Genomic DNA, 16,259 nt, shown 5'->3' on the forward strand with positions numbered 1-16,259 from the left:
TGTAGGTGGTTTGTGATGAAAATGGTTCCAAGGGCTATGGATTTGTACATTTTGAGACACAGGAAGCCGCTGAAAGAGCTATTGAGAAAATGAATGGCATGCTTCTCAATGATCGTAAAGTGTAAGTATAAATACTTACTCATGTTTCAGATGTTTCTAATAGTTTATAACTATATCTTGTTCACATTCATTATAAATACAAATAACTGAATTAATGAATTTGGTCAACATTGAAACAAAGATAGTGGGAGTAAAAAGGTATAAAGGAACATAAAGCTTTTTCAGAGTAAAAGCATAGTTTAAAAACTAGAGTCCAGACATTAATATTCATAGTTCCTGAGATACTAATTATTAACCCATTTTATAGTTGAGGAAACTGAGGCATAGAGAAGTTAAAATGCCCTGTCGTTCACCTTTGATCCAAAAAAAAAAAAGGGGCCTATAATGCGACAGTTAACACCAGGGAAGTATGTACTCCTTAACTCCTTAGAACAACCAACCTATATAAACTTTAGGAGAGGAGTGGGTACATACATGGCCTCACTAACTACTCTATACACAAACTTCAAGGTTAGGCCTATTGAGTACCACACATTAGTCTGTTTAAATTGTGTAATGCAGAAAGAAAATAAAGCAACACGGATCTAAAGGGCAACATTGGCCTAGGGCTAAAGCTCAGAAGGCAGGGATAAGAAGGAAGAAGAGAAACAGTAAACCAGGGAGGAGGTAGTAAGAGAGCTGCTATATTGTGGAGGTCACATTCAGTGTTGTGAAACAATGTGTACGAATTGTTGAATGGAAAACCAATTAGAACATTCACCCAAATCACTATTTAAAATTTTTTTTGAAAAGAGGTTAAAATAATTTGCCTGCATTTACATGCTGGTAAGAGAGGTAAGCTGGAATACAAAACCCAGTAGTTTGCTATCAGAGCCCACCCTCATTACTTGGCCACACTGCTGCAGTTTATTGGAGAGTATAAAGATGAAGCTAAATTAAATCAGAACTCTTCTTGAGTAATCTTTCCTGAAATAGATTTATTTTTAAAAGTTGTAAACTTTAAAATTAGAATACTAATTAAAAGCATATATAAAACTATTTCTATTATAGGTTGTGGTGAAATGCAGATTTTTATGAGCCCAAAGAAGTGATAAATCTTAAAATTTTTGTTCAGTGCCACTGGATTTTACTTTCTCGACTGGGCACATTTCCACTCTGAGGTCATACTATAAAGATCTGTGAGTTCATGTGTAAGTTGCAGTGACAGCATGCAGATTGAATTTGGTGGTTCTTAAAAGTCCACTGCGTCACTCTTAAGATGTGATTGTCATAAATTACTGCATCAAGTGGTGTGATAGGTCTGTACACGGAATCGTTTTGCACATGGTGTTAACTGGTGGAGTCCTCTATTACATGATTAAGAAAATACTTTATGATGTGTAAAGAACCTGTGCTCTGATCTATAAGAAAACCAGCAACTCCTCAGTAATGAGTAATGTTAACAAAGGCCAATTCTTAGGAATAGTACTTGTTTAAACAAGGGGAATATTCCACATTGGCATTGTTTTGAATATAAAATGACATAACCAGGGCTTAGAACTGGTTCATTCCAGGTTCAGTACTCCCTACTTAGAATTTGCCTTTGCACCTCAGATACACTGCATTAGAATGTTGTGTACATTAGAATCAGCTAAGGATCTTATTAAAATAACAGTTTCTGACTCCGTGTATCTGGAGTAGAAAGGAAAATTCTCTGCAGAGGTTGAACTGGAATGAACTGGTTGTAAGCCCTGCTTTTTATTGGCATGGTGCACATGCCCCACCCACTCACTTGTAGTGATAGGCATTATCTCTTTAACCTAGTTGGTTGGCTAAAGGGAAGGGAGACAAGTGTTTACTAAGAAATAATTTTTTTTTTTTTTCTTTTTAACTTAAGGATATATTCCTGTTTTAGAGTATGCTTTTTATTAGAGATTCTGAAATTCCCAGTAATGGTTATAAAAGAAACCATCAGGCTTAATTATTTGAACTTCATAAAATAGAACCTAATGTTATAGTCCTTACATATTTTATTAGATTTGTTGGACGATTTAAGTCTCGTAAAGAACGAGAAGCAGAACTTGGAGCTAGGGCAAAAGAGTTCACCAATGTTTACATCAAGAATTTTGGAGAAGACATGGATGATGAGCGCCTTAAGGATCTCTTTGGCAAGTTTGGTAATGTGTCTGAATTAAATTTTTACACTCAAATTTCTGAGTAATTGCTCAACATCAGTTTTGGCTAATACTTTATACTGCAAAAGTAAATGAAGTGATATTTACATGGTACTTAAAAATATTTGTAGTTATTTGGATTAAACTGCTGCTAATCCATTTATACTGCACGGTGGTATATAAATAGAATTCTGTCCAGGTTAGATTAAAAGTTAATAGCCTTGGATTATCACAGTGAGGTATTACTGTGTTTTTGTACTTTGTAGATACATAGTGCTGGATTTGTGTACTTGCAGCCTCTTCTCAGGCATTTGACACAGCTGACGGGTTGGAGTGCAGTCTTTACTTACAGGACAGTAAAGCTCTCCAGCTTTAGGACCAGTCTCAGCATCGTGTTGGAACAGTTGAATGATTTTCAAAGATCCAAATTTTTTTGTGATAATTCTTTGGGATGGTTTCCTGAATCTTCTTAAAATACCTTCTTTCCATTTCAAGTTCACTTCATTAAACTTGAACTTAATGGAGTGTAACCAGTCTCACTTTAAATGCTGCTGTAACAGATCAGTAGATGAAGTTTTAATGGTATGTTTGCAGATGGTTTGCTTGACAATGTCCCTTGATTTCCTTTTGTTGAACTTAGAAGTGGCTTGCTTTTTTTTTTTTTTTTTTAAATATGCCAATCCTTTTATAAGTTAGGATGAGATAGAAGAGAGAAAGAATTAGAAAATCTAGTACTTTATATTGCAAAGTTAACATGCTACATTGAACCCTAGATAGTCCTTGAGTAAAAAATCGATCCTTTTGTTTATAGATAAATTGTTAAAGATGTGAAAAATAAAGAACTTCGTGTTTCACATCTTACCCCCCACATTGTCCTCTGTAACTGCCTTTGGCGTGTTTTATTTTTTAATTACTTTTTGAATTGAAAGTGCCCATACAGCTTCAAATTCTCTCTAACCAAATAATAACCTTTTATGCCCCACCCACCTGAGATGCGCCAACTTTAGTTAACATTGCCTCTTCTACTTGTGATGGAAGAAAGAGAACATACAACTTTAGGATTATGCCTCCTTCAGGTGATTCTACTATGTCTTCCCAAAGGATGAAATCCCTCCACTTCCTGAAAAATCATTGGGTGGGCCAAGGCTTAAGAAATTCCTCTCTCTTAGATCTGATGTCGAGAATACCAAATTATTGGCTGAAAAATACAAATCTGGTTTTGTACAGATGCTGAGAATAAAATTTCACCTTTGTCATTTGTCTAAAGTATAATTCCTGAAATGGAAGAATCTTTCAGGGAAGAGAGGGTATATACTTAGATTCTTAAGAGGTAAAGGGTATTTGAAGAGAAGTAGTATTTGTTTGGTGGGAGGTAGGATTAGAGAATGAATCAGAATCAGTTTTTGGAATCTTGGAACATTTTGCTTTAAATTCTCATTTTTAATGTTTCTTGGTTTGCTTTTGTGTGTTGAAGTTTGAAGTGTGTAGACTAAATGTTGTATGACATGTCTTAATCACATAAAAAATATTTTTTAGGACCTGCCTTAAGCGTGAAAGTAATGACTGATGAAAATGGAAAATCCAAAGGTTTTGGATTTGTGAGCTTTGAGCGGCATGAAGATGCACAGAAAGTAAGAATGAAATACACTAATTAAAGGCAATTTTTGTGGATTTCTGTATTCCATAGTAAGAAGGTGGTAGTTAAAGTTAATTGCTCTTGTATTAGAATAATTAAGCATACCAGTGCTTTTTTATGTGTTCTTGTATAATCTTCAGTTTGCATTTTATGTATCTTGTGAGTTTAAATTGTTAATCTGTGTTTTCTAAAAACCTTGAAGTTTAGTTTTTGAGATGGGTCTGTCTTCACATATTCTTTTGTAACTTACTGTTGAACAGGTGAACAAATATTCCAAATAAATAATTAAATTTTTGTGTCTTCTTTAAGGCTGTAGATGAGATGAATGGAAAGGAGCTCAATGGAAAACAAATTTATGTTGGTCGAGCTCAGAAAAAAGTGGAAAGGCAAACGGAACTTAAGCGCAAATTTGAACAGATGAAGCAAGATAGGATCACCAGATACCAGGTTCATTTTTTAATTGTACAAGCAAAATAAGACAGGGACAAGGAGACCTATTTTACATTCATGTCAATTATTGTCAGGTAATTGGAGGATTTAAAAGGGGAAAGGAGAAGAAACATGGGACACGGTGATAAGAAGTGTGCTTAGGTACTGCTGTGGGTTTCTTTTTTCTACAGTTTCTTTTCTTTCTTTTAGGGTGTTAACTTATATGTGAAAAATCTTGACGATGGTATTGATGACGAACGTCTCCGCAAAGAATTTTCTCCATTTGGTACAATCACTAGTGCAAAGGTAAAGCATATATGGTTTTGAAAATACAGTGCTTTTTTTTTCCTTCCAGAAAAGTGTCAGATCTTCGAAGCATTTTCCTAGAGATAAAAAATTTTTCATTACTTTGAAAACTTTCATTCAAATTTGAAGTAGATGTTATAGTCCAATAGTTTAATTTTACAGGTGGCAGTTTCTGAATTCTGCCCCAAGAAAAGTGGCATTTGATCATAGTACTTGATCCTCTCATGATAATGCACTGTAATATATTATTGTTAAACGAGTTTTTCTGGTTAAATAAGGCAGTTTTAAAGGGAACTGTAATTGTTAGTATAATCCGACATACACATACACATTCTTATATTCAATTCAAACTTTAAAGACATTCCTAGCAGATCATATTTTTGTTGTGAGATCAGAAATTGAGTAACACAACACTAGACTTCTAAATTCTGACATTTTGATATTAGAAATCCTATTTTGGATATTTTTGATTGTTGTCCACTGTCCGAGAATCTTGTATGCAAAGTTTTGTGTGTATGTATTTTGAGGGGAAGGAAGGTCTCACAATAACATAGGGAAGGTTAAAACTTGATCTGGAGTGATCTGTCTCATGCACAATCTTCCTACTTAGCTTTTCCTGGCAGCCCCATACACCAGGGGAAGCATCTGTGATAAGCAGTGTGGGCCTGGCCCCATAAATCCATTGCTGTGCAGTCAGTTCCAACTCACAGCAACCCTATAGGACAGTAGAACTGCCTATTGTGCTTCCAAGCCTCTAATCTTTATGGATTTTGCATCCTGTTAGACAGATTTTCTCTGTATTTTGCATTTTGTTCACATTCAAAATCTACCTGGCAATTTTTTTTTTTTTTCCCAGTGTGATATATGACTGTCACATGTATATTGCAGGGCTAGTCTCGGGTGTTTGTATCTCTTCATTGCTCATTTTAAAAATACTACTGCAGTTATTTAAAAGCTTTTTCTTGAGATGTTTACACCTCAATATGTATGAACTCTCTGGTCTTGAAGGTGCAACTTTTATTTTAAAAAGTAGATCTTGAATGATAAGTTTTAACTACTTTTTTCTCAAAAGAATAATAAAATATCTTGTCAGCTTGAATGGCTACATTTTAATCATGGATGTTTGTAGTGGTGCGTCTATAAATGTGTTTAGGTATTTAATTTTGAAAATCTAAGCTGCTGTTGTGCCTCCATTCATTAGCTTCTTTGAGCTGTGCCTAGGGTAAGGCATTGCTGTGGCATCCCCTCATTTGAGCATTTAGGAAAAATTGTGAATTAAAGAGAAGTACTTGGCAATGAATGCATTGACAGGGCTTGTTCATTTAATTCAGTGACTAGAATTGACTAACTGGTACTGTTCTCCTTTTTGTGCCTCTGTTCTGTCGTTGCATTAACCTTGTTTAATTTTCTTTTTCTTTCAATAGGTTATGATGGAGGGTGGTCGCAGCAAAGGGTTTGGTTTTGTATGTTTCTCTTCCCCAGAAGAAGCCACTAAAGCAGTTACAGAAATGAATGGTAGAATTGTGGCCACCAAGCCATTGTATGTAGCTTTAGCTCAGCGCAAAGAAGAACGCCAGGCTCACCTCACTAACCAGTATATGCAGAGAATGGCAAGTGTAAGAGCTGTGCCCAACCCTGTAATCAACCCCTACCAGCCAGCACCTCCTTCAGGTTACTTCATGGCAGCTATCCCACAGGTAGGTTTTGGAGAACAGGAACCTTGTGTTCTTTTTTAAAATTTTCATATATGGTTGTTTTTAGTGTTTTGTTCCCCAAAATAAGAAAATCATAAGATAATGTTAAAAAACATGAACTTTGATTGATGTGGGGATCTAGCATATGTTTTGAGAGTATGTAACTAGTTACACTAGTAAAGCTGATAGATATATTTGCTTGTTTTCCACAGACTCAGAACCGTGCTGCATACTATCCTCCTAGCCAAATTGCTCAATTAAGACCAAGTCCTCGCTGGACTGCTCAGGGTGCCAGACCTCATCGTAAGCCTTTATTTTTCTTTTACTTGAGGTTGAGAATTATTTGGATTAAAAATCTACATGAAGCAAATTAATTAGCTCATAATGTCCTATTTTCCTGGTATGATAACTTTTTCTAATTATGGCTGAGTGTCCGTTTTGTGATGCCAGCAGTTTTTTAAAAAAGCTTTGTCATTCCTGTCTTAGTGAGATAGAAATGGCCTGTGTTGGTTTGATTTTTCCTTTATGAAAATTTTGGAAATGGATCTAACTCTTAATTTCACATTTGTTTTACACAAATGTTTCAGAAGATATTGTTCCATCTGATTATGGTGAGGAATCGAGTCTTGGCATCTTAGGCTTTTCCCTGTGGCCCAGTGCTGTTTATGGGAGGAGCACTTTGGGAACATGTTCCCTTAGTCTGATTGTTGAGGTTAATAACGTGCTATCCTTGTAGGGATTTGTGTTTCTATTTACTAATGTTAAACTGAGGTTTAGATTCTTTAACTGATGTAGTTCTCTACTGTAAGTTAGTTCTGTAGAGTCACTATGATCCTTCGTCAAATAAGGAAGATAGTTACATTGGTGTCGGCCAGTCAGTACCTAAACTTGTTTTATTAAAGACACCTTGCTTAATATTATGTATTGTTGATTCGGTTCATTATAGAGCCAACAGCACTATAATTTCTACCTGAATGAAGTTTATTTAACACATGTACTTTCTCTGAGAGCACACATCACAGCCTTCTTGCACTGAAGAACACTAGACAGCACTTTAATGATGTGCTTGGAGGACAATTTAACTGCAAAAGCACTAACAGAAAGCTCCCCGCCCCCCCAGCACACACACCCAGAAAATGCAAAGGATATGGCCCTAAATAGATTGCAAGAAGAAACTTGTTGATAGATGGAGCTGAAACAAAAAGGCAGTGTGTTGCCTTGTTCAGCCTCAGCTAGAAAAGTACACACCAGGCAGCTAATTTTCTGTCGTGCACAAGCGCAGGATAACTACATAAGTGCTGCAAATAATGATTTCAGGGTTACACAAATTTTAGTGAACAGGCAAATGTTGCAGATAAGGAATCTGCAAATACTGAGAATTAACTTGCATGCTTGGTCACTTTAAGCCTTATCTACAAATTGTGGTTCTGAAAAGGCAGCCTGAACACTTGGACTGTTACCACAACCGTTTAATACATGTTTTTATTTTTCAATGCAGCATTCCAAAATATGCCCGGTGCTATCCGCCCAGCTGCTCCTAGACCACCATTTAGTACCATGAGACCAGCTTCTTCACAAGTTCCACGAGTCATGTCAACACAACGTGTTGGTGAGTTTTAACCCTTCCTGTGAAAATTGATCCCGAGTGTGAAATAACAAGGTGAACATGCAAAACCTTCTTTTATTTCAGCTAACACATCAACACAGACCATGGGTCCCCGCCCTGCAGCTGCTGCTGCTGCAGCTGCTCCTGCGGTCCGCACAGTTCCCCAGTATAAATATGCTGCAGGAGTTCGCAATCCTCAACAGCATCTTAATGCACAGCCACAGGTCACCATGCAGCAGGTAAGGGTTGAATGACTTCTTCCTAACAATCGCCGCCCTTCCTTGAAATCATAGAAATTGAAGATGTAACATAGAAAAGCTTATATCCATTGAAAATGTCTTGCTAATTGATATCCTATTAATTGATATCCTATTAATTGATAGTGTGTGAGAGTGTCTTACACGTCTTACACTATGGAAGTTGGACAAGTGGTCTCCAACTTGAATTCTTTCTGTGGTTTGAGAGTTTTGTTTGGCAGTTGTTAGGAATAAAGGATGAAATCAAGTTTAATTTGGCTGGGAGATTTGCCTGACCTGTTTTCTGACGCAGGCTGGGATCAGAACTGGTGTTGATCATAATAGAAGCATGGTTCCAAAAAACACTCTAGGCAAAAAAGAAAATGGAAGTGGTATCCATTGTGGTTCTACCTACTTGAGCAAATAGGTGTTAACTATGTGAGGAATCCATGCAACTTCTATTCATGTTTAGCAGTCTTCATCACTTCAGTGATTCTCCATTGATATCTATCTGTACTTAACTATTATTCCTGGATTTTAAGCTTACGCATTTTTCCATTTCCTATGTAGCCTGCTGTTCATGTACAAGGTCAGGAACCCTTGACTGCTTCCATGTTGGCATCTGCCCCTCCTCAAGAGCAAAAGCAAATGTTGGGTAAGTAGCTAAGCCCCACAAAAGATAATTTACACACCCTGTGCAACCTAATCGTGATAGCTGGGGAAGTAGGATTAGTCTAAATTGGCATGAGTGATTATGATGGCAAAGTTGGTGTGCCTAACTAATTAGAAGGAGCTGTGGTGGCACAGTGGTTAACTGAAAGATTGGCAGTTCAAATCCCACCCAGCCCTTCCATGGGGGAAAGACCTGGGGAGTTGCTCTCATAAGATTACAGCCTAGAAAACCCTATTGGTAGGTTCTGCTCTGTCACTTGGGGTCACTATGAGTCAAAATCAACTGGATGACACCTAACCAAGTGTAAATAAAGTTTGAAGAGTTAATGAAATAAATTAGGGAGGGTGGTTAGTGCATGGTGGACCCTACCCCAGTTTTGGAGAGGAAATTTGAAACAAATGGGAAGACACCTTTGACTTAGACTGAGCACAGATTGAACAAACTAATAGTAACATTGCTTACTTTCATTTTGGCCAACTGATACTGTCAGGAAATAATTATCTTGTGGGGGTTCTTAACTCTACTTTGTAACCAATTCCCCAAGAAAGGTATGTTGAAATGGTGGCTGATGTTTTCATATATATATGTTATATGCAAGATAGGTTCTTAAATCTCAGTTTAATCTGTATGTGCCATTTATGTTTTTGATTAGAATTTTTGAATGTTTTGTTCTAGGTGAACGGCTGTTTCCTCTTATTCAAGCCATGCACCCGACTCTTGCTGGTAAAATCACTGGCATGTTACTGGAAATTGATAATTCAGAGCTTCTTCACATGCTTGAGTCCCCGGAGTCTCTTCGTTCTAAGGTAATTTATCATCTAACTGCCTCTTATTTCAGGGCTTTTTTGTAGGAACTTAATTTTAAAGAACATTTACATAGTGCTTCTTACAGGCATTGCACGATTCTAAGAGATTCATAAATATTTAGCTTAATCGTGTATCTTCATAACACCTATGTGGTACTCTTATCCACATTATATAGAGGGAAAAACTAAAGCATGGAGAGATGACCGCAGTGCTCTCACGGTGAGTGAGTGTCAGAGCCTGGACTCGTACCCAGCAATCTGTCCAGCTCCACTATCCATGCTTTCTTAACTTCTGCTACTTTCTCTGTGAGAGAGGTGTTTGGTAATGTTTCGATTTTGGATTTGTTTGTTTTTTAAGTGAGGAGTGGGCAAAATGTTAATGTGCAAGAAAGTTCCTAATTCAAGAACAATGGGGAAATGAAACCCCAAAAAGCCATGGATATCGTTGGATTGTTTCAATAAATGGGTCCCACTTTTATTTAAGGAAAGGAGTTTGTATCAGAAACTGAATTTCTGGTTTTTGCTTGTTTGAGCTGATTTGGGGCTTTGTTCCCCCTATTTTTTTAGGTTGATGAAGCTGTAGCTGTACTACAAGCCCACCAAGCTAAAGAGGCTGCCCAGAAAGCAGTGAACAGTGCCACTGGTGTTCCAACTGTTTAAGTGAGTTGCACCCCTCCCTGTGGTGTATAATATTTTAAGCTTATTTTCTCAATCTTTTATAATATTTAAAAACCTACATAGCAGAAATTCATTTTACCATTAATTCAAATATATTGCTAATTTTTAAAATAAAAGTAGAACTGTAACAGGATCAGTTATCAGGTTGGTTCTGGTTCATGGCGACCCCGTGTGCATCGGAGTGGAGCTGTGCTCAGAGTTGTCGGGGACTGATGTTTCAGAATTGGCTCTCCAGGCCTGTCTCTAAGGGGCCTGGGGGTGGACTTGAACTTCCAACCCCAGCTTTTTGGTTAGCAGCCAAGCATGTTAGCCATTTGTACAGCCCAGGACAGTTTTTTAGAGAGAAGTTAAAGTAGTAGAAGAAATTTTACCTCTGTTAACTACTGTGCTGTATAGTGTAAAAGCAGCCATAGATAATAGGTAAAAAGAAGACTGAGATTACATTCCAATAAAACTTTACTTACAAAAACAGGCAGCAGACTGAATTAACCAAGAGCTTTAAATTACTACTGACACTTGGAATTAGTAGTCCTCAAGCAGGCAGCCTTGATTTTGATGTTTACTCTTTGGTTCCCTGATCTAACATTCAGAAAAGCATGTACAGGATAATTGGCTGCCTTTAGCATAAAGTTTTCAAACCTTTGGCTTTGAACTTAACCTGTGACAGCATTTCCCAAATTGTTCCTCCAGTTGTTAAAAAGTATTTGGTGACAAAAGAGATAACAGATAAGGTTTTATGTTTCCCGAATCTCTTAACAGGGGAACTATAATAAGCAGTGTTTCCCACACATTATTTGACATTTTGGGGAATGGTGCCAATAGCACGGGGAGGTTAGTAGAAAAACTGAATTTCTTTTTCTACATTCACAGATGATCAGGGACCACGAAAAGAAACTCGTGCTTCACCGAAGAAAAATACCTAAACATCGAAAAACTTAAATATTGTGGAAAAAAAAATATTGCAAAATATAAAATGAAAAAAAAAAAAAGGAAAGGAAACTTTGAACCTTATGTACCGAGCAAATGCCAGGTCTAGCGATCAATGCTAGTCCTAGATTACTTATTCATTTAAAAACAAAACAAAAAAACCCCAAAAAAATAGTAAAATATAAAAACAAATTAATGTTTTATAGACCCTGGGAAAAAGAATTTTCAGCAAAGTACAAAAATTTAAAGCATTCCTTTCTTTAATTTTGTAATTCTTTACTGTGGAATAGCTCAGAATGTCACTTCTGTTTTAGATGACAGAATTGATATCTGAGCAAGGAAACATAATTTGGATTATAAAATTCTTGCTTTAATAAAAATTCCTTAAACCGTGCACAGCGTTATGCTTTTTCTGCCCCCCCCCCCCCAACGTGATGTTCTGCATTTTCATTCATTCTTTATGTGGGCATTTGAAGACAGGTAATACCACGTGGTGCTGAGCCAGAATTAGCTAGCATCAGCCCTTTTAGGAATATCTTGGTTTTATGCAAAAGAATCCCAAGTCAGTTCCTCTGAGTTTTATAGATGGAGAGTTCCACCTGGAAAATGATCTTACCATTTCCTGCACAAAGTGGATGCCCATCAGCCTATGCCAGTTGACCCTGTGTTGGAAACGATGCTGACATTGATGACTATTGAAGTGTCTAGGCTAGGTGGTTAGCTTGAACCCCATTTAACAACAGCTACTCAATCTGTTGGTTGGAGAGAAAATAATATTTAGCCATTGGTATAATTTTTATATTAAATGTTATAAAGAGGATTTGTTTTAAGCCTTATTCCAAAAAGGTCTTGATTATTATGGTAGTTGATTATTAAGGTAGCTATTTTAACACATTCTAAAGTAGTTATTAGAAATGAAGATTTAAGGATTCTACTTTGAATAGACTTAGAACTGTGCAGAGACCCAGGACATCTGCATTGAGCAAGTATCCCAGGTGACTTAATAGCCTTTATTCTGTACTATTGCCAGTTAGCTTTCTAAATTGTATAGCTTGTCATTTCATTACCACGCTAGAAACAGCTATGTTGACCTGTGTTCAAATAAATCCACACTTGAGCCTGGTATATTAGGCTCTTCAGTGTCTGAACCTTGGCTTATAGCAGTGACAGCTCTCCCTGCTTGAAGCCTTAAAGATGTTTCTGTGTCTGAACTGCTTTTCATTTTTTTTATTTTTAAACAAAGTACAGTTAAATGCTATACTCAGCTCAAAGCTTGTCAGTACACACAGTACGCGTGTTGATTTCAGGTAGTACCTGACAGGACAAATTCAAATTATGACAAAGCTACTTAAAACCATTTTTTGCTGGTCTTATCATTCATCGTATGTACTGCATGTAGTGTTGCAGCATGTAATCTGATAATATCTGTAAGTTTGTGTATCTTTCCAAAGACACAGATCAGATTTGTGAAGATTCATACAAGAGTAATGAAAATGAGTGATTTACTTTAAAACTGGACAGAATCCTATTGTAAGTTAAGGACTACTGTATTTTACATGACCCTACCCTTTAGGGGAGCTGACAGTTGAGATAATTTCTCAAGTTACAATGAAAATGATTTTATTTCTTGAGTGCTTTAGGAGCTCTGGTGGTGAAGTAGGAGCTCTGATGATGTAGTTGCCTAAGGCATTTGACTGCTAACCAGAAGGCTGGCAGTTCAACCCACCAGCCACTCTTCGGAAGGAAAACTGGGCCATCTACTTCCGTAGAGATACCGCTTCGGAAACCCAAGGAGGGGTTGCCATGAGTTGGAATCAACAGCAGTGAGTTCGGTTTTTTTGGTTTTAGGAAAACAAGTGTATAACGCACATTTTCATACGAAATGGTTCAAATGAGAGATTCAAAGGTGCATTCTTCAGTTTGAGACACTTTAGAAGCTTTGTAATGTTCCCACACTAAACAGTATTCCAAAATAGTATTGGAGATAGGATTTGCAGACATTAATTGGCTGGGTTGGGTAGTTATAATTTACTATTTCTTGTCTGGCATGAAGATAAATCATACTCATCCAATATATAATGGCTAATTGGAAACTGCCTTTCCAGCCTAGAATCTTAACCTTTTCTGTTTCAACACATAAACTAAGAGTTGCCTAAGTTACGGATCTTGTTTACAGCTTTGAATCCACTCCTTTTCCTCCCACTCAAAATAATGACTCACAAGTGAGTGACATTTCTTATGCTTTTGATGCAAAACAATGGTGCCAGTGTATTTATTTGCAGTAAATCTATAACTGGTGGTGCAATGGTTAAGCACTGGGCTGCAGCGATTCAAACCCATTAGTGAGTGGCTCCAGGAGAACAGACCTGGTGATCTGCTCTTGTAGAGATGACAGCCTAGGAAGCTGTGGGGCATTTCTGCTCTGTTCTATAGGTCACTGTGAGTTGGAATCGACGCCATAGCACACAGCATAAAACGTTGAAGAGAACGTGAATACTTGTTTTTTTAATGAGTGCGTTCTCTATAGACTAGTTCTCACGAAAGCAACGTAAAATCAGATTACTTGTAGTTTGGAAGCAAAATGGGTAGTTACACTAGTTAATAGTCAAGCCATTATATAGTCTTATGCACATCTGTTAGGAGGCATACCTATGTACAATATTAAGCCACACTAGTGAGTTCTTTTATCTCCTTTTTCCTAGGCTTCATGTTGACTCACATCATCTTCACTTAGACAATCTAATTGTCTAGATACAAGGGTTCTTAGTCACTGGTTTTCTGAGACACTCAAATCACTGACACATCTCAAATTTTGCTGTTTTCACAGCCATCTATTTGCAATTGCTACATGGCAGAATTAAGGTGACATTTCACATTTTAAGTCATATTTATCCTTTTGTCAATCAGACTCACAAATAGGGAAAAGATTGAAAAGATTGTATCACCCAAAAGGTATGCAATTTACTTACTTAATTTGTTGCTAACAATATCGCCAGAAAACTTGAAACATAATTAAGCATTATATAGAATGTTAATGTAGAATTTAATAACATTTCTATTGCAAAAAGCTCTTCACGTAGGAAGTCAAGAATATTTGTATTTTTAAGAAAGATCTGGCAGTGTAATTGTTGAGGCACATAAAGCGATGGGTGAAAAGAAAAGTGGTCTTCGGGATATCTTTTATGATGGTCGTTTTCAAATTGCCAAGTAGACATGCCAGTCTGATATTCAAAGTACTTGATGAAACCTTGAATGTTGCCAAAATCAATCTATTTTGACCATTTTCTTAATAGTAAAAGAAGTTACAGTGTAAAATAAATCTGTAAAAAAATGCTAAACTGCATGCTAATACACTTGTCCTTTACATTTTTAACTTTTTAATAGATGTAATTTTTTGTAAGTAAATCATTTGCAACATAGGTGAATGTTACCTACAATACTGATTGCAATGCACTGATAATTGGTGGCTTCATATTTATGGACTGTAAGTGAAAATTGTGAAAAAAGCTAGCTAAGAGCAAGAGAGTCTTATGTTTTGTTCAGTTCTACTTTTTTGTCTCTCATGAGTGTTTTAGTTTCATTCATACACCTTTTTGAACTACAAACCAAAAATCCAAACTTACTGCCATCAAGTCAGTTCAACTCGGCGACCCGACCCCTCTTTGGGTTTCCAAGGTGGTATCACTGCATAAGTAGATTGCCCAGGCTTCTGAGGCTACTGAGGAGTGGCTAGTGGGTTTGAACCGCCAGCCTTGTGGTTAGCAGTCAAATGCCTTAGGCACTACACCACCAGAGCTCCTGACAAAGTGAATCAAACACCCATGCTTTCAATCAAAATATCCCCTGGAATGAAGTAGCTGGATTAAAATGTCCTGCTTTGGTGCCAAGCATGTTACATTTTTTCTAATTGGATTTAATTTTTTACTTTGAAACAATTACAAAGTTACAGAAAAATTGGAAGTATGGAACAAGTCATTTTTTTTTCCTATTGGAGAACTATTGTTGCCAAGCTGATGCCCCACACCCCAGATACTTTAGTGTTTGTTTATTTCCTATAAAGAGGGCATTCTCCTCCATAACTATGATGTTAGGTGCCATCAAGTAGGTTCTGACTCATAGTGACCCCATGTACAACAGAACAAAATGCTGCCTGGTTCTGTGTCCTCAACAATGATTGCTATGTTTGCAGCCACTGAGTCAATCCATGTCCTTGAGGGTCTTCCTCTTTTTCACTGACACTCTACCAAGCATGATGTCATTCTCCAGGGACTGGTCCCTCCTGATAACATGTCAGAACTAAGTGAGACAGAGTGTCACCATACTAGCTTCTAAGGAGCATTTTGGCTGTACTTCATCCAAGACATTTGTTCATTCTGGGAAGTCCACGGTATGTTCAATATTCTTCATCAACACCGTAATTCAAAGGCATCAATTCTCCTTTGATCTTTATTCATTGTTCACCTTAAAATACTTACGAAGGGATTGAAAATATGTTGGGTCCTTAAAGTGACAGTTTTGCTTTTTAACACTTTAAAGAAGTCTTTTGCAGCAGATTTGCCCAATGCAATATGTTGTTTGATTTCTTGACTATTGCTTCTTCCATGGATGTTGATTGCAGATCCAAGTAAAATGAAATCCTTGACAACTTCAATCTTTTCTCCATTTATCATGTTCATCTAGTTGTGAGGATTTTTGTTTTGTTTATGTTAAAGTGTAATTCCTACTGAAGGCTGTATGTAGTCTTTGATCTTCATCAGTAACTATTTCAAGTCTTCTTCAATTACTACAAGCAAAATTGTATCATCTGCATATCGCAGGTCATTAATGAGTCTTCCTCCAATCCTGATGCCAGGTTCTTCATATAATCTAGCTTCCCAGATTATTTGCTCAGCATATAGATTGAATGTTGTTGTTATGTGTCGTCGAGTCGGCCTCGACTCATAGTGACCCCTTCTTGGGTTTCCAAGGCAGTATCACTACGGAAGTAGATTGCCCCATCTTCCTTCTGAGGAGTGGCTGGTGGATTTGAACCGCCAGCCTTCTGGTTAGCAGTCA

General features: G+C 37.1%; 1 protein-coding gene across 1 annotated transcript in view; it reads left to right on the forward strand.

Moving 5' to 3' along the window:
- The window catches only part of PABPC1 (poly(A) binding protein cytoplasmic 1), a 25,388-nt gene extending 15,129 nt beyond the window's left edge, over positions 1 to 10,259 (forward strand). The window contains exons 10-14 of the mRNA XM_007934820.1: positions 7,777 to 7,887; positions 7,969 to 8,123; positions 8,691 to 8,775; positions 9,469 to 9,599; positions 10,167 to 10,259. Coding sequence (XP_007933011.1) covers positions 7,777 to 7,887; positions 7,969 to 8,123; positions 8,691 to 8,775; positions 9,469 to 9,599; positions 10,167 to 10,259 — 575 coding nt within the window. The remainder of the gene's footprint in view (positions 1 to 7,776; positions 7,888 to 7,968; positions 8,124 to 8,690; positions 8,776 to 9,468; positions 9,600 to 10,166) is intronic.
- Positions 10,260 to 16,259: the final 6,000 nt, after the last annotated feature.

This window comes from Orycteropus afer, unplaced genomic scaffold (genome assembly GCF_000298275.1).
Source record: "Orycteropus afer afer isolate SDZICR_OR568_19922 unplaced genomic scaffold, OryAfe1.0 scaffold00021, whole genome shotgun sequence".
NCBI classification, from domain to species: domain Eukaryota; kingdom Metazoa; phylum Chordata; class Mammalia; order Tubulidentata; family Orycteropodidae; genus Orycteropus; species Orycteropus afer.